The following is a 27,826-nucleotide window of genomic DNA, read 5'->3' on the forward strand; positions in this document are numbered from 1 at the left end:
GGCGGTGGAGGGAGGGGGGAGGGAGGGGGAGAAGGGAGGATAAGAAGGGTTGAGGGTGATGGAATGGGGGTGGGGGGAGGAGGGAGGGAGGGGGGAGGGGAGGGGAGGGGAGGGGAGGGAGGGGGGGAGGAGAGGGTGCTGCACCAATGCAGGAGAGGTTTGGGCCCAACAGGTCCACTTGGTCTAGTGTGGTATAAGAGCAAACACATTTTAAAAATACAGTGAGAAAAACACTAGATTGAGAACTGTAAAGAAAACTTACTCAATTCATTTGCTGTTATCTGTTGCTTCAAATCTACATCTGCCTAGCAAAGGAATATTAACACTAATATTAAATCAGAAATCCTTGAAGAGAGAAAACTCTTGCAGAGAGCCCAGAACTATGATTTCCTAACATGCAATGCTGTTTATTGTCAAACATACGCTGTAAGGGTATCAGACAATCACAGAAACTCTGCTGATTGTGAACGCTAGATGTCTGATAAAAGATTTTTGTTATATAATGTTTCAGAAGTTAATAAGTCATTGGGGCAGAATTAGGCCATTCAGCCTATTGAGTCTATTCCACCATTCAATCATGACTGATCCATCTTTCCCTCTCAACCCCATTCCCCTGCCTTCTCCCCGTAACCTTTGACACCCTTACTGATCAAAACCTGTCAGTCTCCACTTAAAAAATACCCAATGATTCCACAGCCATTTGTATGGTACTTTTTAAAGACATGATAGATATTGTATGGAAGTAAATTCTTCTTTCTTTCTTTTTAATGCATCTTGTATTAAAAAAAGAATAGACAAACTATACACTGGTATGAAAAATAACCCCTTTAAGCTAGCTTTAAAAAAAATAAATTTGTTGTTGGAAAGAATCCATGTAAACTAATCTATAGGAAGTTTATGCACATAAAATCAACGCAGGACAACACTGCAGATAGCACATATAAATTCCTGTAGATGGAGCTGCTTACTCATTTTTGATTTTACTAAAATATATTGCCCTTTAGCTATTTTTCATCTTTAAATTTTGTGTCTACTGATAAGAATAAAAGGGTGATTAAAGATGGACAAATTGGGCATTTGGTTTCCTAATACATCTTTTATTTTTATGAATGAGGTGCAATTAAAGTCAAAAGGATTCTAAGTGGGGGCTGTGGCTTTTCCTACCTTCCTTTCATTGTGGTCACATTATTTTTCATTTTTAAGAAGTTTTGTGTTATTAAATATCATAATATATATCTTCCAACCAATTTCCCATAAGTTTTTAAGCCAATTTAAACTGAACTCTATGGTGCTGTCTCAATTTATCCAGTGGCTTACAACTCAAACACACTTAATTATTCATTCCAATCTGTTAAACATAATTTTATAGAAGTCAGTGGGGAAGAAACGTTTGTAATGCAGCCGTGATGCATATCTACTTTTTTGTCTCCATTACCAAGGTGATGGCAAGATATAATTAAGACAAATGTTGTGTAAATAGGGGAAGATGAAATGATGTGGAAGAGGCCCAAACAAAATGGTAAGAAGATATTTAAAGAAAACAGAAAGCACACAAAATCCACAAGTACTAGGAAGAGAAACTATAGAGTTAGGTCCCTACTGAAATGTGGTGGATCACCGCCTCTTTTGATAACAAATAAAAATGTACGGAGAAATGATATTATCTTCATTTGTTTCCCCATTGTATGGACGATCATATCATGAGCAGGAAACACTGCACATTAATGGAAGTTTAGTTTGTCTGTGGCCACTCATTAGTACCATATATTGCTCGTATTGGATTTTAAAGTCTTTTATTTAATTTTTAATTCATTCTTTCATCTCCAGAAATAATTGTAAGGTAAAATGTATTGGCTTAAAATATTTAAATTATCACACCACTGATGTTCATCTTAAATGTTCACTATCTCCACAACTACCATGTGGATGTAGCATGTGCAAAAATGAACTACCCAAACTCCGTAACTGTGTTACATAAACTCAAATGGAACATCACTTCTACTAAGTTTCCATTCCAAATCACACATCATCTTGACTTTGAAATACATTGAGAATTATAAAAACAGGACACTTGAAACTCCTGCATTTTGCATTTCAGCATAGAGGCAGCAACAGTTCAGCAAGGTGACCACACCAACTCAACATCATTCTTTAAAAGCTTCTAAAGATGGGCAAGAAGTGCTGGGCTTGTCTTTGAGGTCTTGTCAGTGATCCATATGTCAGGTGAATAATATTTTTTTGGCTTGGTTTGGATATACAGCACGGAAACAGGACCTTCGTCCCACCGAGTCCATGCTGATCATCGATCAACTGGTCACACTAGTTACACGTTATCCCACTTTTGCAACCACATCCTATACATTTTAGAGTGGCCAATTAACCTACAAACCCTCACATCTTTGAATGTGAGAAAAAACAGGAGCATCCGGTGGAAACCCAGAGTCACAGGGAGAACATGCAAACTCCACACAGGCAGCACCTGCAGTCAGGATTGTACCAAGGTCTCTGGCACTGAGGCAGTGGTTTACGAGCTGCACCACTGTTCCACCATGAATTTTTGATTAATGAGATCACCTGTTAACTGTGTGGAGCCACAAATGTAATAGATGTTACTTTAGTTATAGTATCAGGCCCAAAAGGAAATCATGGATGCTGTAAGTGTGAAATAAAAAGAAAAAACACTGGAAACACTCAGCAGACCAAGCAGCAGAAACACACTTGATATTAGATATCGATGGCTTTCTATCAGAGAAACCAAGTGTGTGGTTGAAAATCCAAAAAATGTTGGTTAACAGATGAACATGATTCAGCTGAGAGTAGATCTGACATGAAATGAATTTCACTCTAACTTTTAAGTATTCTAATACCTCAAATAATCGATGTTTAAGGCTTCCATGGTCATTTCTGAATAGATGTTTCTTAGTTGAAATTTGATAGTCAGCTCTGAAATGAGAAATTAAACTGCCAAACATTAAACTGCCAAGGATTAATACAAGATTAGTGCAAATTAATGCTTTATGTTTGGGGGGGCTGAATAGTCTGTTTCTGTGCAGGCAACTCTGAGAAGTGTGTTTTATCTTCAACTTAAGTTCTGATGAAACTGTGACATTGCACTTTCAGTTAAATTCCTTGAGAGAAAAATCAACAGCATATTTGGTATATTTATACACATTCCACAGGGGTGCAGCAGATGGATCAAAAATTAGGCATAGAGTAAATATCAGGACACAGCCTTGTAGACTTCAGTCTTGGTTTAGAGTACCGCAAATAAGGAAAGTTGCATCAGTGGGGCATGGCTGAGGGAAGGATACCAGCTCTAGGTTGGTTTTCATTGATATATCTGTCCACCTGTCTCTCTGACTTGCACAGGAATTTGTCCGTAGGATTCATAAATTTAAATGTTTTAAAACAATGTCTTTTTTTTCAGTGGTGGGGGGGAAGGATGAAGGTGCAGACTATTGGATCACAACATGGATTTCTGTGGAATAACCAAGCAAACCCTACTCCAGACCAGATACTTTCTTCAGCAAGTTTTTGACCTTCCATGACTTGCAGACATATATTTTTTTCTTCCCGTCATGGTCTGATTAAATAAATTTAAAATGTTCACAAAAGTTGTAACTTTTTTAGTTGTTTTAATAAAGCATCGGTCCTCACTGGACTGTTGGCTTCGTCGATGAATAACATTCATATTTCTGCACATTGCTTTTTCTAGTCTTTATTTCTCCTGACAGTTTTACTTTGGTTAAATTTGCTGCATCTGTAATTAGTATGCAACAGCCCTTGTTATAGTGACTTAACTGTTACAGATCTTCTCTCTATAATGTTTGTCATATCCGCAACATATCAAAAGGGGCAGCATGGTGGCGCAGCGGTAGAGTTGCTGCCTTACAGCGCCTGCAGCACCGGAGACCCGGGTTCGATCCTGACCACGAGCGCTGTCTGTATGGAGTATGTACGTTTCCCACGTAGGTTTTTTCCGAGATCTTCGTTTTCCTCCAACACTCCAAAGACGTACAGGTTTGTAGGTTAATTGGCTTGGTATAAATGTAAATTGTCCCTAGTGTGTGTCGGATAGTGTTAATGTGTGGGGATTGCAGGTCAGTGCATTCTCAGTGGGCCGAAGAGCCTGTTTCCGCACTGTACCTCTAAACTAAAACTAAAAAAAATTGAGTCTAAACCACAGCTCCAAGTAAGCCAGCACCTGCAGTCCCTTGTTTCTATATCTAAACCAAACCTTTATTGATACGGAGGTTTCCGCTTTCTACATTTATCAATGAAGACCAGACTGGTAGCTCATTGCAATACAATTTGAGCCTCATCACAGCAGGGGGATAGTTATCAAAGTAAAGTGATCAGAAGAAATAAAGGACCCAGATTGCAGAAATAGATATTATCAATAAACTGAACAATTTAGTGTGGAATAATGCTACATAAAATCAAGAAATTAAGCACCAGCAATTTTCAATTTGTTTAATTTAGGCACGATTGGAGGTCACTGTCAAAACAAAATATCTTTAAGAACAGTAAAGAGAATCTTTCTGTTTTTTTAATCCATTCCTACATATCAAAACACAAGCTATTTGAAGATTATTTAGGAAATTATGAAGTTTTAAATTTGTTTGTGCCATTGTTAATAAATAATCAAGAGAATCACTGATGACGAGATCTAGGAGGAAGAAGCCAGGCAGTTTCCCTCATTCTGGCTTCATGTTCGTTAGAATCTTAACACTAATATGGAAATGTGGAAATTTCCTCACCATGTTACCATTTGTTTTCTCCCCCTTTCCCCGTCCCCATCCCTTCCTCCGGCTTTACATTTCACTCCTATCCTCTTCTGATCTGACATTTTCCCTTTTATCTCTTGCCTGTGTCACTTTCTCCACCCATTTACCAATCACACCCCCTTAACCTGATTGCACCCATAACTTCCAAGGCTCTGTCCTGCTGTTAATAAGAGAAATTCTGCCTTGTGGGACAGTTTACTCGTTGTAGTTAATTAGTCACAATTAATCCTGGGAAAATTTAGTTTATTTGAATATTAAAGGAAACAGAAGTCAGTGATAAAATTAATTTTCAAACTAATCTATTGCTAAGTTCATCTAACGACATAGATGTCAAGCAAAATGGTTTATATTTTACTGTGTTTAATGAGGGCACTTACCGTGAAAGTTTCCCCCGACCTTTGAAATGTGCTATTGTACATGTGTTTGCGGTTTATTTGTTTGCAGTAAATCGGCAGGCAGGTCTCAAGCATCAAGGTGAACTGCAACACGTTGTAAAGCGAATGCAATACAACCCATTTTAAAGTAACGCTTAGACTTGTGGGCAGTCGCATTACCAGATGGTAATACATTGTAAAATACAGAAATATTTGATAAATGTTTCTAATACAATTTTCTACATCGTGTGGAGACTGAACAGAAATCTGTATTGTCTGAATCGTGTAAGATTTGGAATTTTCCACTAAATCTCGCCCAGTGCTGCTCCAATTCTTCTCCAGCTGCAGGCAAATATCTAGTAACTGAATATTGTTTTATTTGAATGAGCATTGGATATAATTTCTTGAAAAGTTGAGACTGGTCTTAAATACAAATCTGCTTTGCCTGGGCCAGAGAAGGATCTGCTTGAGAAATAGAACACACTCCTATAAAAGGTGCAGACTTTTCCTGTGAGATATGCATTTATAGACAATAGGTGCAGGAGTAGGCCATTCAGCCCTTCGAGTCAGCACCGCCATTCAATGCGATCATGGCTGATCACTCTCAATCAGTACCCCGTTCCTGCCTTCTCCCCATACCCTCACTCAGCTATCCTTAAGAGCTCTATCCAGATCTCTCTTGAAAGCATCCAACGAACTGGCCTCCACTGCCTTCTGAGGCAGAGAATTCCACACCTTCACCACTCTCTGACTGAAAAAGTTCTTCCACATCTCCGTTCTAAATGGCCTACCCCTTATTCTTAAACTGTGGCCCCTTGTTCTGGACTCCCCCAACATTGGGAACATGTTTCCTGCCTCTAATGTGTCCAATCCCCTAATTATCTTATATGTTTCAATAAGATCCCCCCTCATCCTTCTAAATTCCAGTGTATACAAGCCCAATCGCTCCAGCCTTTCAACATACGACAGTCCCGCCATTCCGGGAATTAACCTAGTGAACCTACGCTGCACGCCCTCCATAGCAAGAATATCCTTCCTCAAATTTGAAGACCAAAACTGCACACAGTACTCCAGGTGCGGTCTCACCAGGGCCCGGTACAACTGTAGGACCTCTTTGCTCCTATACTCAACTCCTCTTGTTACGAAGGCCAACATTCCATTGGCTTTCTTCACTGCCTGCTGTACCTGCATGCTTCCTTTCATTGACTAATGCACTAGGACACCCAGATCCCGTTGAACTCCCCCTCCTCCTAACTTGACACCATTCAGATAATAATCTGCCTTTCTATTCTTACTTCCAAAGTGAATAACCTCACACTTATCTACATTAAACTGCATCTGCCATGTATCCGCCCACTCACACAACCTGTCCAAGTCACCCTGCAGCCTTATTGCATCTTCCTCACAATTCACACTACCCCCCAGCTTAGTATCATCTGCAAATTTGCTAATGGTGCATTTAATCCCTTCGTCTAAGTCATTAATGTATATCGTAAATAGCTGGGGTCCCAGCACCGAACCTTGCGGTACCCCACTGGTCACTGCCTGCCATTCCAAAAGGGACCCATTTATCCCCACTCTTTGCTTTCTGTCTGTCAACCAATTTTCTATCCATGTCAGTACCCTACCCCCAATATCATGTGCCCTAATTTTGCCCACTAATCTCCTATGTGGGACCTTGTCGAAGGCTTTCTGAAAGTCGAGGTACACCACATCCACTGACTCTCCCCTGTCAATTTTCCTAGTTACATCCTCAAAAAATTCCAGTAGATTTGTCAAGCATGATTTCCCCTTGGTAAATCCATGCTGACTCGGAATGATCCTGTTACTGCTATCCAAATGCTCAGCAATTTCGTCTTTTATAATTGACTCCAGCATCTTCCCCACCACTGATGTCAGACTAACTGGTCTATAATTACCCGTTTTCTCTCTCCCTCCTTTCTTAAAAAGTGGGATAACATTTGCTATCCTCCAATCCACAGGAACTGATCCTGAATCTATAGAACATTGAAAAATGATCTCCAATGCTTCCACTATTTCTAGAGCCACCTCCTTAAGTACCCTGGGATGCAGACCATCAGGCCCTGGGGATTTATCAGCCTTCAGTCCCATCAGTCTACCCAAAACCATTTCCTGCCTAATGTGGATAAATGTATAATACCCCTTCTAACCGAGTTATATTTGGCCAGAATTATTTCTCACACACAGCCAACAACCATCTATGGCATTCAAGATAATCTTTTCCTCACCTGGAGCCTATTTCATAACTTTCTGTAAGTACTAATCTTCAACCGGGAGGCACACAATTTTCCCCTCTTTAACCTGTAAATGGTTTCGAATAAAAGAATCAACACTGGTCTGCATCTAATTAACAAGGAAATCAGGAATTATATATTTATTTTGAGATGAAAGATATACATAAAACCACTCAAAAAGAGACTGAGCACAAAATGTTCAAAAAATGAATAGATAATTGTTAAAATGTAAGAATCTGTTTCTAGTCACTGACATCTGTGTATTTTGTATTTTCCATGTGCATGTGAGTGATTGGGGATTAATTGCCTGCCTGAATGCTATTTCATTGCATTCGTAGGAAAAATAAATAAGCAGAATAAATAAAATCTCTACACACAAGAAAAAAGGCATACCTTTTTGCTGGATTTCATTATAACAAAAAAATAATTATTCCCATTCTCTCAGGAACTTCCCACATCTCTCTATCCAATTTTGCCTTGCTTTTCCCCCCAAAAATTAATTTACACTATATGTCTGGAAGAATGGTACTTTTTGTAAAAAGGGATCAATTGATCATGTTAATGCGATTTAAAAAATGAACCAATTTATTCTTTTCAATTAGGTATGGGAGTTGCCACTCACTGGTCCATGCGGAGATATTTTGTTTATTGACACAGCACTGCACTGTGTGATTTATTTTGCAGTCAGTCTTCCTCCTCGAAGTCGGAGGAATTTGTTGTTCCCTCCATCCTGGCTGTCATTCCCATCATAAATATAAAATGGTAAAGCACATTTGTTGGGTGAGTTATGCAAATCCCGTTCTAAATTTTAACACAAGAAGTGTATTTTTGATTAGTCAAGACTTAAAGTTAAAATATGGCCTTTATTCTTTGTATATTTCTGTACTTCAGCCTAATTTTGTAACAAATTAACTTTAAATTGTTTATATCTTCTTGCTAGAAAAAGATTTTTGGTCAATACTAATCATAGTTAAACATTCCCAAAAGTAAATAACAACAGGGTCTCCTGCAAATATATTCACAGAATTTTTTCTGCAACAAATGGTACATATTTAAGCAGAACTAAATAAATCCCAGAAGACGACTGTTCAGTTATTTGCACAAAATGCTGCCAACACCCCCCTGCAACTTGTAATATTTAGCAAAGCTTCTGCTTTGAGCATTCATTCTGTCAGTCTTGATATACTTCACCATCCTCTTGAACTATTGTTAAAATAACTCTAGCTCAGCAGGTGAGCACACAATCCCTACGGACATAATCCTATCGATCAGTGAAAAGCACCATAAGTTTCTACTTTCATCTCATTAGTAGGTTTTCCTTTATTAGTTGTTTTTTTTCTTACAAAATTTAGTAAACTGGCAGTAGTATTAAAATTGACAAAGTTGTTGGCTTCACCTTGTCCACTATTCAGTGCCAACATGAAAGTACGTCCATAACTATTGTTACCATATGCCAGTAAAAAAATGGATCCCCTCATTTTTATATAAGATTTCTTTTTTTCATGCAGGCAATGTTTGGGAATTATACTTTCCTTTAGTACTTGGCTTTTGTTAGTGACATTGTTTTACCATTAATTGTTTTAGATTGGTTTGGTTCAATTTCAGTCAACTCTTGTATAATTTTATTTTTAAGTGAAGAACTGGATATTTTGTGGATTATTCAATAATACAGATTTGGGATGTTCTCGTGAAAGGGGTGTGGCATATTCCAATGATGAACAAAGTGCATGACCTCTGGACCATACTTTGTGTTTTTATGGGGTTATCCTCTCTCAGGTGCAATTCTCAGTAGCCATTTCATTGGCAATAGCGATCTTCTGCTTCAGGTAAAAAATACAAATCTATTTCAGGCAACGTTATCCAGGATCTGCAGCTGTCAATTGGGAAGAGTACAAAGACACAAAAGCAAATTTGTTTCAGATAATGATTTTTCTGTACTCAGGGTATAGAAAATATCTTTCCACTAGTGTCAAAGACCCCCCAGGATTTCAATCAACATCTGTTTCTCAACTGTTTATTCTTGAGTTGTTTCCTACAGTAAGGACCAAATTAAAAATTTTAAGATAGCCCAATGAATCATTTTCAGCTTTTGCCTCGGTTTATTTTGTGTAAACTTTAATCAAAGTCCAACCGATATCTATTTTTAATAGATGTGCAATTTTCATATCTTGCTTTGAGTTTTTTTTGGCATAATGCTAAATAGGTGTCTAACCTCGAGAAATTAGTATTCCACATTCAGATTGTTACAGCCCTTCACTGCTAATTTAATGCAACACTGGTGTTTCAAAGCAGTACTTTTAGAGGTGTACCCTGATTGATTAAAACTAACAGATTTGTTCCTGCAGAAATTACTCTCAATTGGACTTGAATTTCTTCCATAAGACTGTGCCAGATGTCTGTGCCAGATGTCAATCAAATTCTATAAGAAAAGGACCAGCAATGAGTTTTCACGCCTCCCTCACTCCCCAATTACCATTTTGTAGGATTCAATATTTATTATTAATTTGTGTATCATTGAAAAAAAAAGATAAATTATAATTTTATTCTTCAGTTCTTATGTATATATTTTGTCACACTGTAACATTTTGTCACACTACTTTCTATATTTTTAACTGTAAATGCCGGAGGGGAAAAAAAACCAGGCTTCATGGTTTAGCCACTTTGTAAGACCTGCTATGAGTCTGAAAATAAATGTTAAAGATTTTAAAAGAAAATTAAAATATCGCAATGGACCTTGTTACCTTAATTTCCATCCTAATCTGGTGAACTGAATTTCTGAATTTCCAGTGGCAAGGATACTCACCCTAAGATGAAGAGAGGTGATGTATCTTAAGAGAGTCCTGATCCGAAAAGACTGAACACTTACGCTCAGCCCACCACGGCTTACTGGATCTTCCGGTTGCGAACCATTTTAACTCCCCTTCCCATTCCCATATGGACCTTTCTGTCATGGGTTTCATTCCTTGCGAGGGTAAGGCCACATGCAAATTAGAGGAACAGCATCTCATAATTCGCTTGGGTAGCTTACAACCCAGCGGTATGAATGTAGAATCCTCTAATTTTAGGTAATTTATACAAACATTCCCCTCCCCCCTTCCTCTATTAAGTCAGTAAACCAGTACCAGTTTGCAACGATGTATCCCTCTTGGGATCACACTGTCCCTACCCAACAATCAGCCTATCGGAACCACCCTGCCTGATGTCATCTATTGCTGACCACGATGTGTCCAAGTCTTCTTTTCTTGATTCCTGTTCCTCCCCCCTCCAATTAGTCTGAAGGGTCCCAACCCAAAAGGTCATTTACTCATTTTCTCCAGAAATGCTGCCTGACCTGTTAATCCAACATTTTGTGTCTATCTTTGATATAAACTAGCATCTGCAGTTCATTTTTATTACAAAGATAAAGAGGCATTGATTTAAATATGTGAATTGTGTTTCATTGAGGCTCTTAAAATGCAATGACCGTTTTTGGCAGAGGTTTCAGAGAGCAATGAAACCTGTTCCTTGTTAGGTTGAAATTGCCAGACACAGGTAGGTAATGATGAATTTTACTTTTTTTTTGCACAGAAACCTATTTGTGTATCTCAACCCCTTTCACAATTCCTCTTCTTGTAGCTTCCAATCTACTTTGGACGATGCCAGGGATCACTCTACAAAGCGCCCAGCAGCAGAGTTCAATCTGCTGTCATTTCAAAAACACTTTGGTGAAGAGCTCCAATGTAAAAACAAAGAACTGCAGATGCTGGTTTGTACAACAGATAGACACAAAGAGCTGGAGTAACTCAGTGGGTCAGGCAGCATCTCTGGAGAAAAAGGATGGGTGACGTTTCAGCTGGGACCCTTTCTCCGATCTTTATTCACTGTCTGACAAAGGGTCCCGACCCGAAACGTCACCCATCCCCTTTCTCCAGAAATCCTGTCTGACCCACTGATTTACTCTAGCACTTTATGTCTATCTTTGAAGGAGAACTCATTAGGTAACAAGTACAACCTGCTCATTAAATTACCCATTTTGTCACTTCCACTCAAGCCAGCTACTCTCTGATCTGCATTCCCTCCCCACAACAAAAGTTAAGTTCAGTCCGAAGAAGGGTCTCAATTGAAACGTCACCCATTCTTTCTCTCCAGAGTTACTCCAGCATTTTGTGTCTATCTTCGGTTTAAACCAGCATTTTCAGTTCCTTCCTATACAGAAGTTTACCATTAATTTTCAGATGTCAGATTAGCTTGATTAGGTGCAATAACAAATTGGAGGAATTTTAAATATTAAGAGTTTTTATGCATAATTGACTAAATGAAGTCCAGCTTAAAGGACAATTTTTCATCCAGTTAAAAATGAACTATAAGTATGAAAATCATACTTAACCTTTAGAGTGTTGACTTCATAATGTGGGGCTTTATCCAGAAAATTATCCTGCACAACATATCCATCTCTACATAAGATTAACTACATATTGGTGCACCAAGGGTTAATATTAATCACCAATCTATATTTTTACATTAATAAGAGTACAAACCTTTAAAAATGGGTTGCCTTAAGTATCTGGATGAAACAATCATACTGTAACAAAACTTTCCACTTGTAGCACAAATCTGAACACCATTATTCAGTCAATAAGGAGCAAGGAATGTGTCTCAAAGGTCAATGGAAACTGATGTCTCCAGTCATAATGTCCATAATCTATGTCTGTGAACTTAATCTTTTAATTACACTTTTTAATAGTATTAATTCCACATCAGCTGTAGCAAACAGTTAGTGGTAAGATCACAAGATTTTGATGATCAGTTTTGCAATGGTATTCTTGACTTCAAATCGCTGTTTAATTCACCATGCAATCCTGCGACTGCCTACTTACCATAGCCAACTGATTTGGATAGTGTCTGGGATTCATCATTAGTTATTAATCAATAGAGATGTAAAGCGCTTGGTCTGATGCGATTACATTCCTAACAAGAAAATCTTGTCAGTTTATGATGAAGATGAAAACAAGAAATAAGGTTCCACACAGGAGATTAGTATGCAAAATTAGAGCACATGGTATTGGGGGTAGGGTATTGACATGGATAGAACATTGGTTGGCAGACAGGAAACAAAGAGTAAGGATTAACGGGTCCCTTTCAGGATGGCAGGCAGTGACTAGTGGGGTGCCGCAAGCTATTTACAATATACATTAATGATTTAGATGAAGGAATTAAAAGTAACATTAGCAAATTTGCAGATGACACAAAGCTGGGTGGCAGTGTGAACCGTGAAGAGGATGCTATGAGGATGCAGAGTGACTTGGACAGGTTGGGTGAGTGGGCAGATGCAGCATAATGTGGATAAATGTGAGGTTATCCACTTTGGAGACAAGAATGGGAAGGCAGATTATTATCTGAATGGTGTCAGGTTAGGAAAAGGGGAAGTACACCGAGACCTGGGTGATCTAGTACATCAGTCTTTCTGTGATAACTTTCAGGCTTATTTCTCTTTTTCATAGAATCACAATGAAACCATAAAAGATGAACATCAGGCCATTGGAGCTATGGGTTATGTCTCGTGGCCCTAAGAAGGCTCAAGGAAGGGAAACAGAGAAAAGTGAGAGTTCGTGCATAGGTCAAGAAGAATCTTGGAAGAGGTTCGATCAGATGGATTACGAAGTTTGTACAGTGCACCAGTTTCCGCCGACACTCCTAAAATGTACAGGTTTATAAGTGAATTGGCTTTGGTAAAGACTGTAAATTGTCCCTAGTGTGTAGGATAGTGCTAGAGTTCCACACCGTATCACTCTATGACTCTATGTCCAAGTACCCATTGAACATTTGCAAGTTGCAAGACAAGAGCATTTTGGTGATTCTAAAAATACTTATTTTGCACTGCTAAACCAAGAGATTGTAGTACTTCATAAACTACATTCCAATTTACAGATGAGATTGGTTAATTCAGTAAATGCCCCAGGAGCTGAAACACTTCGTGGTCATTACATGTAGGTCTTGATTGTCTAATTATCAGCACATCTCCCAAAAAAACAGCATTATCTGTAGTTATTCATTCATAAAATGTACACTTTTTACAATCAAGTTCTGATTTTTTGGGTCTTTTTTCTGGTAGCCCATTTTTTCAGTGAACAGCTACAAATTCTGTTGCGTTATTGAAGTAATTGAAGGAAGGAATTAAAATACACTACCAAATTATGAAACAGTGGGTCCCCATGTTGTTGAAGACCCGATTTACACAATTTCTTCAAGACTCTGCTCTCGAGCACAGCATTCGATTCTCTCCACCATTAACCTATGTAGGGAACACCCAGACAAAAATCCAATGTGTAGGGAGGAACTGCAGATACTGGCTTATATCTTCTATCTATCTATATAATACTAAAACTCTGCGGTCCAACATTCCGTATGTATGTATGTATATGTGTATGTACGGAAGATTACTTACAAACCCTACTCCTCCTAGACGGTACACCAAAGCGCTACGATTTTTGTACCGCCGTATTCACCATTAACCTGGGCAACTATTGTAAGTACTTTCGTTCAAATTGAAGCTACCTTTTTAAAGCTAGAGAGATATTAAAGTTTAAATTTTTCATTTCTAACCCTTTTCTTCAAGGGGCTACATTTGTTTCCAAAAGTTTCCAGAAAAGGATTTAGTTTTCAGCAAGGATTTAGTTTTCAGCTTGTGACGGCTACATTGTTTCGAAAAGCTTCCAAGAAGTCTTTTTTGTTATTGCAAGTCAAGTCAAGTCAAGTCAGTTTTATTTGTATAGCACATTTAAAAACAACCCACGTTGACCAAAGTACTGCACATCTGATTAGGAAAAAACAAACAAACATCTGATTAGGGAAAAAAAAAAAGAATGAAGGCTATAGTGGTCACTTGACATACACAGATCAGGAGGACGGGCCCAACGGCCACACTTGGAGAGTAAGAGTGGGGCTGGGGGAGGAGAGAATGGGGGGTGTGGGGACGGGCCCAACGGGCCCTCTTTTCCGGGCCCAACGGGCACACTTGGAGAGTAAGAGTGGGGCTGGGGGAGTGAGAATGGGGGGTGTGGGGACGGGCCCAACGGGCCCTCTTTTCTAGTATAATACTAAAACTCTGCGTTCGTATGTAGGGATGTATGTGTGTATGTACGGAAGTTTAACTTACAAACCCTACTCCTCCAAGACGGTACACCAAAGCGCTACGATTTTTGTACCGCCGTATTCACAATTAACCTGGGCAACTATTGTAAGTACTTTCGTTCAAATTGAAGCTACCTTTTTAAAGCTAGAGAGATATTAAACTTTAAATTTTCATTTCAAAGTTTAAATTTTCATTTCTAACCCTTTTCTTCAAGGGGCTACATTTGTTTCAAAAAGTTTACAGAAAAGCATTTAGTTTTCAGCAAGGATTTAGTTTTCAGCTTGTGACGGCTACATTGTTTCGAAAAGCTTCCAAGAAGTCTTTTTTGTTATTGCAAGTCAAGTCAAGTCAAGTCAAGTCAGTTTTATTTGTATAGCACATTTAAAAACAACCCACGTTGACCAAAGTACTGCACATCTGATTAGGAAAAAAAAACAAAACATCTTGGAGAGTAAGAGTGGGGCTGGGGGAGGAGAGAATGGGGGGTGTGGGGACGGGCCCAACGGGCCCTCCCCAACGGGCACACTTGGAGAGTAAGGGTGGGGCTGGGGGAGGAGAGAATGGGGGGTGTGGGGACGGGCCCAACGGGCCCTCTTTTCTAGTTAAAGATAAATGTTGGAGTAACTCAATGGGTCAGGAGAAAAGGAATAGCTGATGTTTCAGGTCGGAATACATCTTCAGGCTCTAATCCAATGCCTTCTCCAAAGTCTTCTTGAGGTAAGATCAAATGTTATGAACCCCAAGCCATCTCTCGTCACCTTTCTTTTATCGAACTACCGTTAGTTGTCACGTTGATCTGCAGATCAGCTCCTCACATCACTTCACCCAGGCTGTATTCAGTCAAACATTCATCACAGTTCACTTACCAGTCACAACTTGTATCACCAATGCTGACCTTCCCCAGTCTACTCTCTGCAAGCGCTTGAGCCCAAAGATTTCACCTTAAGGTTTGGGGGGGGGAGACTGTTCATTTTCAACTTACGGATCATTTTGTTCTCAGGAACAGACTATTTTATGTAACCTCGGGATGCCTTGAACTTCAGGAAATGAAAAAGATGCATAAAATCAGAATCCTGTTACATTTCTGGAGCTAACTCCATTATCTCTCTATATAGTACAAAACAATAGACTGTAACATTTTGCTTTCAGGAACAGTATTTATTTGGTAAGTGCTAAAAGATTTGATATGATTGAAGTTTTGTATGTTATGCTGAGAGAAAGGCTCGATCAGTAAAACTTGCCAAATAGCAAGAATAAATGTCAATGAAACAGAACTGAGCATTGCCATTACCTAATAGGGCAATCCCCTTTTCTTAACAGTTATTAGGTGCCATAATGACATTTTTGACCTCTAGAGTAACAACATTCTGTTAACTGGTGTAAGGCAGAAACAGTCATCGACAAAAAGCACAAACTGATGGTCATTTAAATATATTCTGCAAATTCAAACATTATGGTGTAAACCAATGGCATCAAACAAGCCACTTCACAACGCACAATTTTGATATCATTTCTCGTAACATAAAAGATTTACTTGAAACATTTACTCCAGGCTGCATTCCCTGGTGTAATAACTGGTTTCCAAATATACAGTCAAAGATTTATTGAAATTCAATTAGTCAATAATCTACTCAAAATGTATATTTACAACATAGAATATTTACAGTGGTCAGTTCAGTCCCACCATTTTTGCACTCTCATCCCACAACATTTTTGCAACTGCATCATCTATTGCTTTGGGCAATAACTCCTCCTTCTTGCAGTCTCCAAAATATTCACCTGACACCCCTTCAACTTCAGGAGATGTAGCCAGGTAGAGAGATGTTTCTGCTCCTTGTTCTGGAGTTTTAAAGAAAGCCCAGGACATGAACTTGAAGATTGGTTGTCCAAGTAAAGGGATACTGATGTGTCTTCCCAGGTTTGTGCGCACAATGCCTGGGTGTAGCACGTTTGCAGTGACACCAGTACCATCCAGACGTTTGGCTAGTTCACGGGTGAACAGGATGTTGGCCAGCTTACTCCTGCTATACCCAAAACTTTTGTTGTAGCTTTTTTCACTGTTCAGATCATCAAAATTGATCTCTCCATACTTGTAGAGCTTGGAGGACACTACCACCACTCTGCTTGGGGCAGACTGCTTGAGGAGATCCAGGAGGAGATTGGTGAGAAGGAAATGTCCCAGGTGATTCACCCCAAACTGCATCTCAAAACCATCCTCAGTTTTCATGTAGGGACACTGGAAAATTCCAGCGTTATTGATGAGGAGATCTAGCCTTTGTTCTTCCTTATGGAGAGAAGTTAAAAAGTACTTTTCATTCATCACATTGGTGCACTGCTCACACAGAAGGAATTTGTGGATCTTTCCCAGAATGATCTACTCATTATCAAAATATGCGATGGAAATGGGAGTGAAATGAAGACATTTTTGTGTACAAAATCGTGTCTCACAAATCTGAGAATATATTTTTTTGAAGAGGTCACCATAAGAGCAGGGCAGTGAACATTGTTCATATGGACATTATCAAGGCCTTTGCCAAGTTCCCACATGGTAGCTAGCCTGGAAGGTTAGAACACACGGAATCCAAGGTGAGCTAGCAATTAGGATTAAAAATTGGCTTGGAAAAAGGGGTCAAAAGGTAATTGTATAGGATTGTTTCTCTGATTGGAGGACTGTGACAAGTTGACTGCCGTGAGGGTTGGTGCTGGGTCCACTGCTGTTATATACATTCATGATTAACATTGTGAGTGCAATTGCAGATGACACCAAAAAGATTCTACAGTGGACAGAGGGGAAGGATATCTTGGTTTTCAAGAAGATCGGGATCAGTTGGGAAATTGGATTAAGGAATTAACTCCATTAAATGTGACATGTTACAATTTAATATGTCACACCAGAGTAAGATTTGCACAGTAAATGGAAAATTACCTGGGCTTGTGGGGTTGAGATATAGGGAGAGTTGTATCGGCTGGGACTTTTTCCTTGGAGCGTAGAAGGCTGAGGGGTGACATTCGTGAGGTGTATGAGATCATGAGAGGCACAGTTAAAGTGAGCATTCACAGTCCTTTTCCCAAAACTAGAGGACAGAGGCTTAGAGTGAGAGGGGAGAGTATTAAGAAGAACCCCAGAAGCAATTCAGAGGCTAGTACATATCTGGAATGAACTGCCAGAGCAAGCTGTAGAGGTGGATAGGTTACAACTTTTAAACGACATTTGTACAGATATAAGGATGGAAAGGGCTTAAAGGACAATGGGCTAAATGGAATTAGTCCTGAATGCATGCATAAGATGGGCCAAAGGGCATGTTTCTGTGATGTGCAGCGTAACGGCTATGAACTATGAAGGGGATTTTAAGAGAAGCAGAAATAGATTATGCACCACAGAAATATAGAAGTAAATAGCTCTCAAATGTCATCACAAGTAAGAAATTGTTTAAAATTAACAAAACATTGTGAATATGGTTAGATATCATTGCTCATATCAAGCAAAAAATAGTTTAATTGCAAGTGTATTGAGATTTATACAAGATATTATCCAATTAACTTCCATCATATCACCCCTACACTGCAACTTGAGGTATGTCTAGCCTCCAAACAAGATGATGCAACTCCTAATATCACATAGGTAAGAAAAGGTTTATATATGTAAAAAAATCCCAGGAAAATTACATTGTTTAGATGCAAGTATATTGATTATAGGTCAAATTTCATTTTTCAACATACTAATAACTAAGTACTTGGAACACCTGAGCTGAATTTAAGTTTTCCTTATATAATTATCAGTATCATTGGTGTCTGTATTTAAATGTCATTTCATTCCACACACAGTGAGCTCATGATTGCTATTGATTTGCTACTCTTTTAAAAACACAAACTGTCATTTTAAAATGCATTTTTAAATTAACAAAAGTACAAATTATATTTATTCAAACTCACTACCAGTAACAAATTTCTGTCCACTATCTCAACACTTGATATACTTTACTTGAGAAATTACATTGCAGAAATCTTCAATGAACTAGTCCATCTACATTAAAAAGTACCCTTTTCTGAGCAAATGGAGAGGTTGAAAAGGGGAGCATTTGCAGCTAAAAAGAACTTTACAACTGTGGTTCAAACTGTAGTTGGTAATTTTAGTCTGTGAACAGGGAAAAAAAGCCTGGGACTAAATGGAATGAAGCTGAGGCTGGTGCAAAATGCAAGTTTCGTAATCTGAAAGGGGGGGGGGGGGGGTGCATGTACACTTTATACACTTCATTTAAGTCCCATTATACCACCCCCTCACTATAACCTGAGGTTTGGCTTACCCCGAAGCAACATGATGCAACAACTTCATGTCACATCAGTAAGAAAAAGTCCATAAAGAATCGCAGGAAAACTAAACCTCTAAGGCACAAAGAAATTTTTTAACTTAATATAACAATTTTAGCTATTGTTATCTCAGTTGTGGATCAGCAACTTGAGAAATTGTGTCCACATGTACAGCGCTGAAGCAAGAAGCATGCCCCCCACAATATGCTCTCAGTGGGCAAGTAATTAGTGGTTTGCTGAGTGCAGCAATCACCGATGAAGACCATCCTGCCCCACCGGAATGCAGTCATGAGGATGCATGTTTTAAATTGAACCTTATATACCCTGCAAACTGAATGGAAAATGTTCGGGCTTGATAAAATCAAGCATCTACACATAGAAAGGGGGGATTAAGAGAATTATCTGAAAAATCAAAAAACATTGCCAAATGGAACTCACATGTAAACAATAATATTGTTAACAGACCCATGATTTAAATCACAAATTTTCCATTTCACTAGTAGTGTCTTAAACAACAGTGCTGTACATTTAACATTAATAAAAACCCAGTATTTAACATCAGAGGCAGATTCAGGAACAGATTTCAGAAACTAAAAATCCTGATTTTTAAATATTTATTATGGAAAGGGATATGCAATATTGTAGGATAAAGTAAACAGAAACTTTGTTTAAATGTCATAAGCAATTAAGATTTTGTGAAAACCACTTGTCCACATATTTAATAGTTCAACAGACTGAAATGAAGTTCCACATCTTTAAAAAGGAAGTTATACCAGATTTGGGCAACTACACACTGGTAACAGGGGAGATCCTTGTGGGAACTATGAGAGATTTAATATATATTTTAGCTGGGGAGAGGCATGGGTACCAAAAAAGGACAGGGTCAGATTTCCCTGTAGTAATATTGTCCTAAAGGGATCCCTGTGATTAGTGGGTAAATCCAACAGCAACTTCCAGCATTTACAGGGATATACATCTGAATTTCTGCCTTTACATATCTATGAGGATTCTTCAGTCTGATTTTTTTAAGAACCTCGCTGTTTTCTTGGCAGTACATGGGCACCACATTGAATCAGACATCAGATTAGTATAAATCCTTGATGACAAACCAGTAAAAGGTCACTGGGAAACCATACGCTGAGTGAATAGCCATTTGACTCTCTGAAGAAAATCCAAGGAATAGGTCATATTTTAATGTATTTTTTGAAGTCAACAAGATGGTGGATGAAGGATTAGGATTAACCTCCAGAAATGCTTTTTCCACAAAATTAATGCTCTGTTACAGGCCGCCCCCAAATTACAAACTGGATAAAAAAATTATAGACGCCCATGAGTCACCTTTGCTTATAAATTGGAAAATACACAAGATCACCCGACAATGGTAATCATGCTTCCACAGTACTGTAATGGATGGGGTTGATGAGGGACAATTAACATGGATATTTATTGTCTTCCTCTGCCATGTTACCATGGTACAGAATACAGGATGTCCCACACTCAATGGCTGGTTTTCGATGGGCTTGAGTTATCAGTGGCTGTTGCCTTGGTTGCACAAGTATCAAAAGAACAGATTGCTTGTAATATTATGTAAATATAAAAGCAGGGATGTAATGCTGCTTGAAAAGGCACTGGTTAGACCACATTTGGAGTATTGCGAACAGTTTTGGGTCCCATATCTGAGGAGGGATGTGTTGGCGTTGGAGAGGGCCCAGAGGAGGTTTATGAGAATGATCCCAGGGATGATTGGGTTAATGTACGGTGAGCGTTTGGCGACTCTGGGCCTGTACTCACGGGAGTTTGGAAGAATGGGTTGGGGGAACGATCTCATTGAAACTTACCAGGAAAGTCTCGGAAAAGAGGGCACAGCCTCAGAATAAAAGGATATACCTTTAGAAAGGAGATGCGGAGGAATTTCTTTAGCCAGAGGGTGGTGAATTTGTGGAATTCATTGCCACAGAAGGTTGTGGAGGCTGTCATGAGGTATTTTAAAAGCGGCGATTGGTTTGCAAGGTTACAGGGTCAAAGGTTACGGGGAGAAGGCAAGAGAATGGGGTTGAGAGGGAAAGATAGATTAGCCATGATTGAATGGTGGAGTAGACTCGATGGGCCAACGGCCTAATTCTGCTATTACATGAAGTTTGTCAATTTCCAAAGGTACTCTCTTAGATGTCTTCCTGCATTTAAATTGGCAGCCTGTGTTCTTAACAAACAAGGTGTTCGATTACTGTAGGGAGGTTATATGTAAATAGGCTTCTTTTTCAAGAATAGTTATCATTTGATTTTAATAATATTTGTGGAAGCTCATTCGTATATACCGGATGTCCATAAGTTGGATGTTTGTTGCCCAGGACGGGCCTGCATTAACAATACATTCACCTTGACTGAGAACTGGGCAGAAGGCCTGAGACTGAAAGCAATTTGAGAACTGTGGTATCCCACAGGATTCAGTGTTGAACAGATGATCTTTTATTAATTATCGAGGTGTATGTATTATGGGCACCATCTGAAAGTTTGCAGATGTTATGAAGATTTGTGTGGGTGTAGAGAATGATCTTGAATTGTTGAGAGATTCAGTTAGGAATTGACAAATGCTGGAGCACACATGGGCAGGATGAATAATGACCATACATAACTCTACAGGGATGAGCCTGAAAGGGATTGAAGAAGAGGCATTGTAGTGCAAAGATCTTAGAAAGTTCATAAGGAATTTGCAGAACATGGTTTATGATTAAGGAGACAATTTGTTTCACAAAAGGAGCAAACATCACAATTTATAGGTGCACATGGTCAGATTTAAGTTATATGTCAAGAATTTTTTTTTTTAAACCGATCCTCTAGTTCATACTGCTAATGCTTCTGGTAGGTTCAAATTTGCAGTTCTGGGTAGCTCCAACGCCAGGTTGTTTCCAATTTCTGACTATCCAACATCTACTACCCCAACTCTTATTTACAAGCAGTTGCTTTCACAAGTTATGAATTATTGACCCATTCCTGTTTATTTACAGATACCCAGTTATTCTTTCCTTCATTTCCCAGCAGCCACGGATTATGATGATAATCTGACATATCTGTTCTAATCTATTGATCTAAATCCCAATGATTCTACAGTTCCTATCCTGGTTCTGGATTATTTCTCTCATTCTTAAGATACATAAAATATTGGTGCTCTAACAACATTTAAAAGGTACGTGGATAGGGAATTAGAGGGATATGGGCTGACCGCGGGCAGGTGGGTCTAGTGTAGATGGGCATTTTGGTTGGACAGATTGGGCCAATGGGCGTGCTTCTGTGCTGTATGAATCTACGACTTTGTCCAAAACCTTTTGTAGTGCTTTTTCCCCCTTAATTTTGCTTGTGGTGGCTGTCCCACCATTGAATGTGTGCACTTTTGCCTCCATAGGCGTGGCTTGACCTGTTGAGTTCTTCCAAGGTTTTGCTTTTTGTGTACTCCATTGGTATTCCTTTATGCAATGTGAACTGTACTCCCTGACCATCCCATCCAGTAATTGGCCCTTTTATGTATTTGGATAACTGAATCAACAACAAGTGTTCATCCCTCAGTCCTCCCACACTCAGGGTTATTCCTGTTTCCAGAGAAACACATTTGCAATCACCAACCTCCTTGCATTAATCTACACCAGGCTCTTCTTTCCCAATATTATCCTGTACCCTAGTTAACTAACCACTTCTACAGTATTTCCCCATTCCCAAACATGTTTTCACAGTCTCTTTCATCAGTTTTAGCCCATTACCCATGTATTTATTCACTCCCAGGCTCTTGCTCTCCAGTATTTTCTCATTCTCTGGATATTTGTGGGCACCTCCTGGTGCCCATTTCCTCTGGTATTTATCCACTCTTCTACTCTAACATTTCCCCATTCTCCACGTATTTATCAACTCCCGGGCTCCTCCTCCTCCTCCTCCTCCTCCTCCTCGGCTTCTTTCCCAATGTTTCCCCACGCTCTGAATATTTATCTGTTCACATGCCCAATTTTACCCTTTAATTAGTCATTTTTTCACTATCAGACTCCTTCTGACCCAGTATTTAGCCATTCCCAAGCTCATTGTGTTCTATTTCCCAGGGCATCTACCCACACGCAGGTTCGCTCCCCTGGTCAGTATTTACCCAGGTGTTTATTTATCCATACCCAGGCTCCTTTCACCAACTATTTACCCGGGTGTTTATTTATCCATCCCCAGACTCCTTTCACCAACTATTTACCCAGGTGTTTATTAATCCAACCCCAGGCTCCTCTCACCAACTATTTACCCGGGTGTTTATTAATCCATCTCCTGACATCTCTCACCAACTATTTCCCTGGGTGTTTATTTATCCAACGCCAGGTTCCGCTCACCAACTATTTCCCCAGGTGTTTATATCCACCCCCAGGCCAGGCTTCCTCACCCAGTGTTTCCCCGGGTGTTTATATCCACCCCCGTCCTCCTCGCCCAGTATTACTCGGGTGTTTATATCCAACCCCCAGGGCCCAGGCTTCATCACCCAGTATTCCCGGGTGTTTATTTATCCACCCCCGTCCTCCCCGCCCAGTGAGTGTTTCCCCGGGTGTTTCTTTATCCATCCCCATCCTCCCCGCCCAGTGTTCCCAGGGTTTTTATATCCCCCACCCCCAGGCCAGGCTTCATCTCCCAGTGTTACCCGGGTGTTTATACCCCCACCCCCACCCCCTCCCCCTCCCCCTCCCCCTCCCCCTCCCCCTCCCCCTCCCCCTCCCCCACCCCCAGGGCCCCAGCCTCCCCGCCCAGTGAGTGTTACCCGGGTGTTTATATCCCCCTCCCCAGGGCCCCGGCCTCCCCGCCCAGTGAGTGTTACCCGAGTGTTTATATCCACCCCCAGGCCAGGCCTCCCCGCCCAGTGAGTGTTACCCGGGTGTTTATATCCACCCCCAGGCCAGGCCTCCCCGCCCAGTGAGTGTTACCCGGGTGTTTATATCCACCTCCCCAGGGCCCCGGCCTCCCCGCCCAGTGAGTGTTACACGGGTGTTTATATCCCCCTCCCCAGGGCCCCGGCCTCCCCGCCCAGTGAGTGTTACCCGGGTGTTTATATCCACCCCCAGGGCCCAGGCTTCATCACCCAGTGTTCCCAGGGTGTTTATACCCACCCCCAGGCCAGGCCTCCCCGCCCAGTGAGTGTTACCCGAGTGTTTATATCCACCCCCAGGCCAGGCCTCCCCGCCCAGTGAGTGTTACCCGGGTGTTTATATCCACCCCCAGGCCAGGCCTCCCCGCCCAGTGAGTGTTCCCCGGGTGTTTATATCCACCCCCAGGGCCCAGGCTTCATCACCCAGTGCTCCCAGGGTGTTTATATCCACCCCCAGGCCAGGCCTCCCCGCCCAGTGAGTGTTCCCAGGGTGTTTATATCCCCCCTCCCCAGGGCCCAGGCCTCCTCACCCAGTATTTACCCGGGTGTTTATACCCCCACCCCCAGGGCTCAGGCCAGGCCTCCCCGCCCAGTGAGTGTTACCCGGGTGTTTATATCCCCCCTCCCCAGGGCCCAGGCCTCCTCACCCAGTATTTACCCGGGTGTTTATACCCCCACCCCCAGGGCTCAGGCCGGGCCTCCCCGCCCAGTGAGTGTTCCCCGGGTGTTTATATCCACCCCCAGGGCCCAGGCCTCCCCGCCCAGTGAGTGTTACCCGGGTGTTTATATCCCCCCTCCCCAGGGCCCAGGCCTCCTCACCCAGTATTTACCCGGGTGTTTATACCCCCACCCCCAGGGCTCAGGCCAGGCCTCCCCGCCCAGTGAGTGTTACCCGGGTGTTTATATCCACCCCCAGGGCCCAGGCTTCATCACCCAGTGTTACCCGGGTGTTTATATCCACCCCCAGGCCAGGCCTCCCCGCCCAGTGAGTGTTACCCGGGTGTTTATATCCCCCCTCCCCAGGGCCCAGGCCTCCTCACCCAGTATTTACCCGGGTGTTTATACCCCCACCCCCAGGGCTCAGGCCGGGCCTCCCCGCCCAGTGAGTGTTTCCCCGGTGTTTCTCACCTCCACGATCCGCTGGCAGAAGCTCCGCACCGAGGTGAGTGAGGCCAGGTCGAGCTGGCGGACCAGCACCTCCCCGGAGGCCGCGCCGTCGCCCCGGTCTTGCTGCCGCATTTCGCGGGCCGCCTCCTCGGCTGCGGCCGGGTCGCGACAAGCCAGGATGACCCGGGCCTGCAGCCGCGCTAGGCCGGCCGCCGTCGCCCGGCCGATGCCGCTGTTGGCGCCGGTCACGATCACCGTCTTGCCCCGCAGGGAGCCCGGGGCTGAGGCTGAGACCGGGCCGGGCAGGCGGCCCGCGGTCCCCGACATCAGCCAGCGGCCCAGGTAGTAAACGGCCGTCAGCGCGGCCACCGACAGCGGCAGCAGCATCGGACCCGCAACGCCAGCGGCCGCCGCTAGAGGCAGCCTGCCCGGGACAGACAGTGACATCCTGGGACAGACACATCCCGGGACAGACACAGACATCCCGGGACAGACAGAGACATCCCGGGACAGACACAGACCGGACACAGACATCCCGGGACAGGCACAGACATCCCGAGACAGACACAGACATCCCGGGACAGACAGAGACATCCCGGGACAGACACAGACCGGACACTGACATCCCGGGACACGCACAGACATCTCGGGACAGACACTGACATCCCGGGACGGACACAGACATCCCGGGACGGACACAGACATCCCGGGCCGCACACTGACATCCCGGGACAAACACTGACATCCCGGGACAGACACAGACATCCCGGGCCAGACACTGACATCCCGGGCCAGACACATCCTGAGACAGACACATCCCGGGATAGACACAGACATCCCGGGACAGACACAGACATCCCGGGACAGACACAGACATCCCGGGACAGACACTGACATCCCGGGACAGACACAGACATCCCGGGCCAGACACTGACATCCCGGGCCAGACACATCCTGAGACAGACACATCCCGGGATAGACACAGACATCCCGGGACAGACACAGACATCCCGGGCCAGACACTGACATCCTGGGACAGACACTGTCATCCGAGACAGACACAGACATCTCGGGCCAGACACTGACATCCTGAGACAGACACAGGCATCCTGGGCCAGACACAGACATCCCGTGCAGACACAAAATTCTGGAGCAACTCAGCGTGTCAGACAGCAACTCTGGAAAGAAGGAATGGATGACGTTTCGGGTTGAGAACCTTCTTCAGATATCCCGGGCCAGACACATCCCGGGACAGTCCTACAGTCATCCAGGGACAACAACGTTCGGGACAGGAAGTCATCCCGGGACAGTGCTAAAATCATAGTTTCACAAGGAATGAAAACAGGCCATGCAGCCCAACCTGTCCATGCCGACCAGGGAACATTCTGTATTAACCCCATTGCCCACCTTTTAGTCCATAGCCCTCGAAACCCAACCAATAACTCTGGATTAATGCCTCAGCCTGAAGAAGGGTCTTGACCTGAGACGACACCCATTCCTTCTCTCCAGTGATGCTGCCTGTCCTGCTGAGTTACTCCAGCATTTTGTGTCAATTTTGGTGTCAACCAGCATCTGCAGTTCTTTTCTACACAATCTGGCTATAATTCAACCATTTGCTTCAACCTTTCTCTGGGGCAGTTGGTATCCCCTTTGAATCTCTTCCCCCTTACCCTGACCCTATATCCTCTAGTTTTATCTACCTCTGATAAATGGATAAATTTCCTACAATCTACCCTATCTATACCCTCATAATTCTATACAGTATACCTCAATTATGTCTCCTATATACCTTCAACCATCCAGAGAGAACTGGCTTCTCCAGTCTCCACATTACTGAACTCGGCTGCCTGGAATCCCTGCAACTACTTCCATTGCCCAGACTCTGGGAATGTTCATCATTTACCTGGGACCCTGGTATTTACCCAGCCCCAAGGTATTTACAAAGTGCTTCCCCAAAACATAACTAATTAAACTGCCTTGTAATGTGCTTTAGTACTGCCAAGCTGCATTAACTTCTTGCCCTGCTGTCACCACTCTGTCTCAAGGCAATGGTGCTGATAGTGCAGCCCTTCTTCTGGAACTCACTAGAAATCTGCTGAAAGAGCCCCTGTGAATGAGGATGAGATCAGCATTCCATGCCAGCTTGTATGAAACATGTTCAGTGGTTGCAGTCTCTGCCTGCTCTTGATGTGATCACTTATGTTGAATGCTTTGAAGGAGCAGATTCCTAGGCCAGGAATCTGCTTAACCCTCACCTGGGTGGCTATCTTTGAGCCTCTACACCCAATTAATGAATGCAGGCTTTCTTAATGAGGTTGGCTCAGATGTGTGTGCCCAATACCATGAAGTCATACACACTGAATCAGGCCCTTTGGCTCAACTTGTCCATGCTGATCATTTTATGTAACTCTACTACTCCCATTTGGCCCATATCCCTCCAAACATTTTCTATCCATGTACCTGTCCAAACAACTTTTAAATGGTGCCATTGTGTCCGCTTCTATAGCTCATTCTGGCAATTGTTACATATATGCACCACACTTTATGTGAAGAAATTGCTCCTCATGTCTCTTTTAAATCTTTCCTCTCTTGACTTAAATCTATGCCTTCCAGTTCTGATCTCGTCTACTCTGGAAAAAAGACTGACCATTCATTTTATCCAGGTCTCTCATAATTGTGCTTACTGCTAAATGGTCACCCCTCAGCCTCCTACGTTCCAGGTAACAATGTCCCAGCTTATCCTAATAACTCAAACCCTCAGGTCCTGGTAACCAGACAGCTCAATTGGATATTTTGAGCTTCATCACAGTATGAAAATGCCAGGACAGAGGAGATGCTCCAAGAATGCACTCAAATCCTCCTTCAAAAATGTCAAATTTTTGACTCATGGGAATCTCTGTCCTTTGACCACTGAAAACAGAGGAGCATCTGGGATGGCACTGAGATACCTGAGTTTCATAATCTAGAACATTAGTAACCACCCTAAACAACAACTTCTAAACAAT

General features: G+C 42.0%; 1 protein-coding gene across 1 annotated transcript; it reads right to left on the minus strand.

Annotated features, from left to right (window-relative positions):
• Positions 1-15,673: 15,673 nt before the first annotated feature.
• Positions 15,674-25,235, minus strand: rdh14a (retinol dehydrogenase 14a). Its single transcript, XM_078399339.1, has 2 exons — positions 24,843-25,235; positions 15,674-16,811 (listed from the first exon to the last, which is right to left on the minus strand). The coding sequence occupies exons 1-2, from the start codon at positions 25,206-25,208 to the stop codon at positions 16,197-16,199; spliced, it is 981 nt and encodes a 326-aa protein (XP_078255465.1). The 5' UTR covers positions 25,209-25,235; the 3' UTR covers positions 15,674-16,196.
• Between the last annotated feature and the right edge of the window lie 2,591 nt (positions 25,236-27,826).

The sequence above is a fragment of the Rhinoraja longicauda genome, chromosome 5, assembly GCF_053455715.1.
Source record: "Rhinoraja longicauda isolate Sanriku21f chromosome 5, sRhiLon1.1, whole genome shotgun sequence".
Classification (NCBI taxonomy): Eukaryota; Metazoa; Chordata; class Chondrichthyes; order Rajiformes; family Arhynchobatidae; genus Rhinoraja; species Rhinoraja longicauda.

Bases quoted from the DNA above. Each gene is read 5' to 3' on its own strand.
- rdh14a (XM_078399339.1), bottom strand. From the start codon at position 25,208: ATGCTGCTGCCGCTGTCGGTGGCCGCGCTGACGGCCGTTTACTACCTG. The intron at 16,812-24,842 runs GTGAGAAACACC...TCTCTCCATAAG, and splicing joins TCTGCCAGCGGATCGTGGAG to GAAGAACAAAGGCTAGATCT.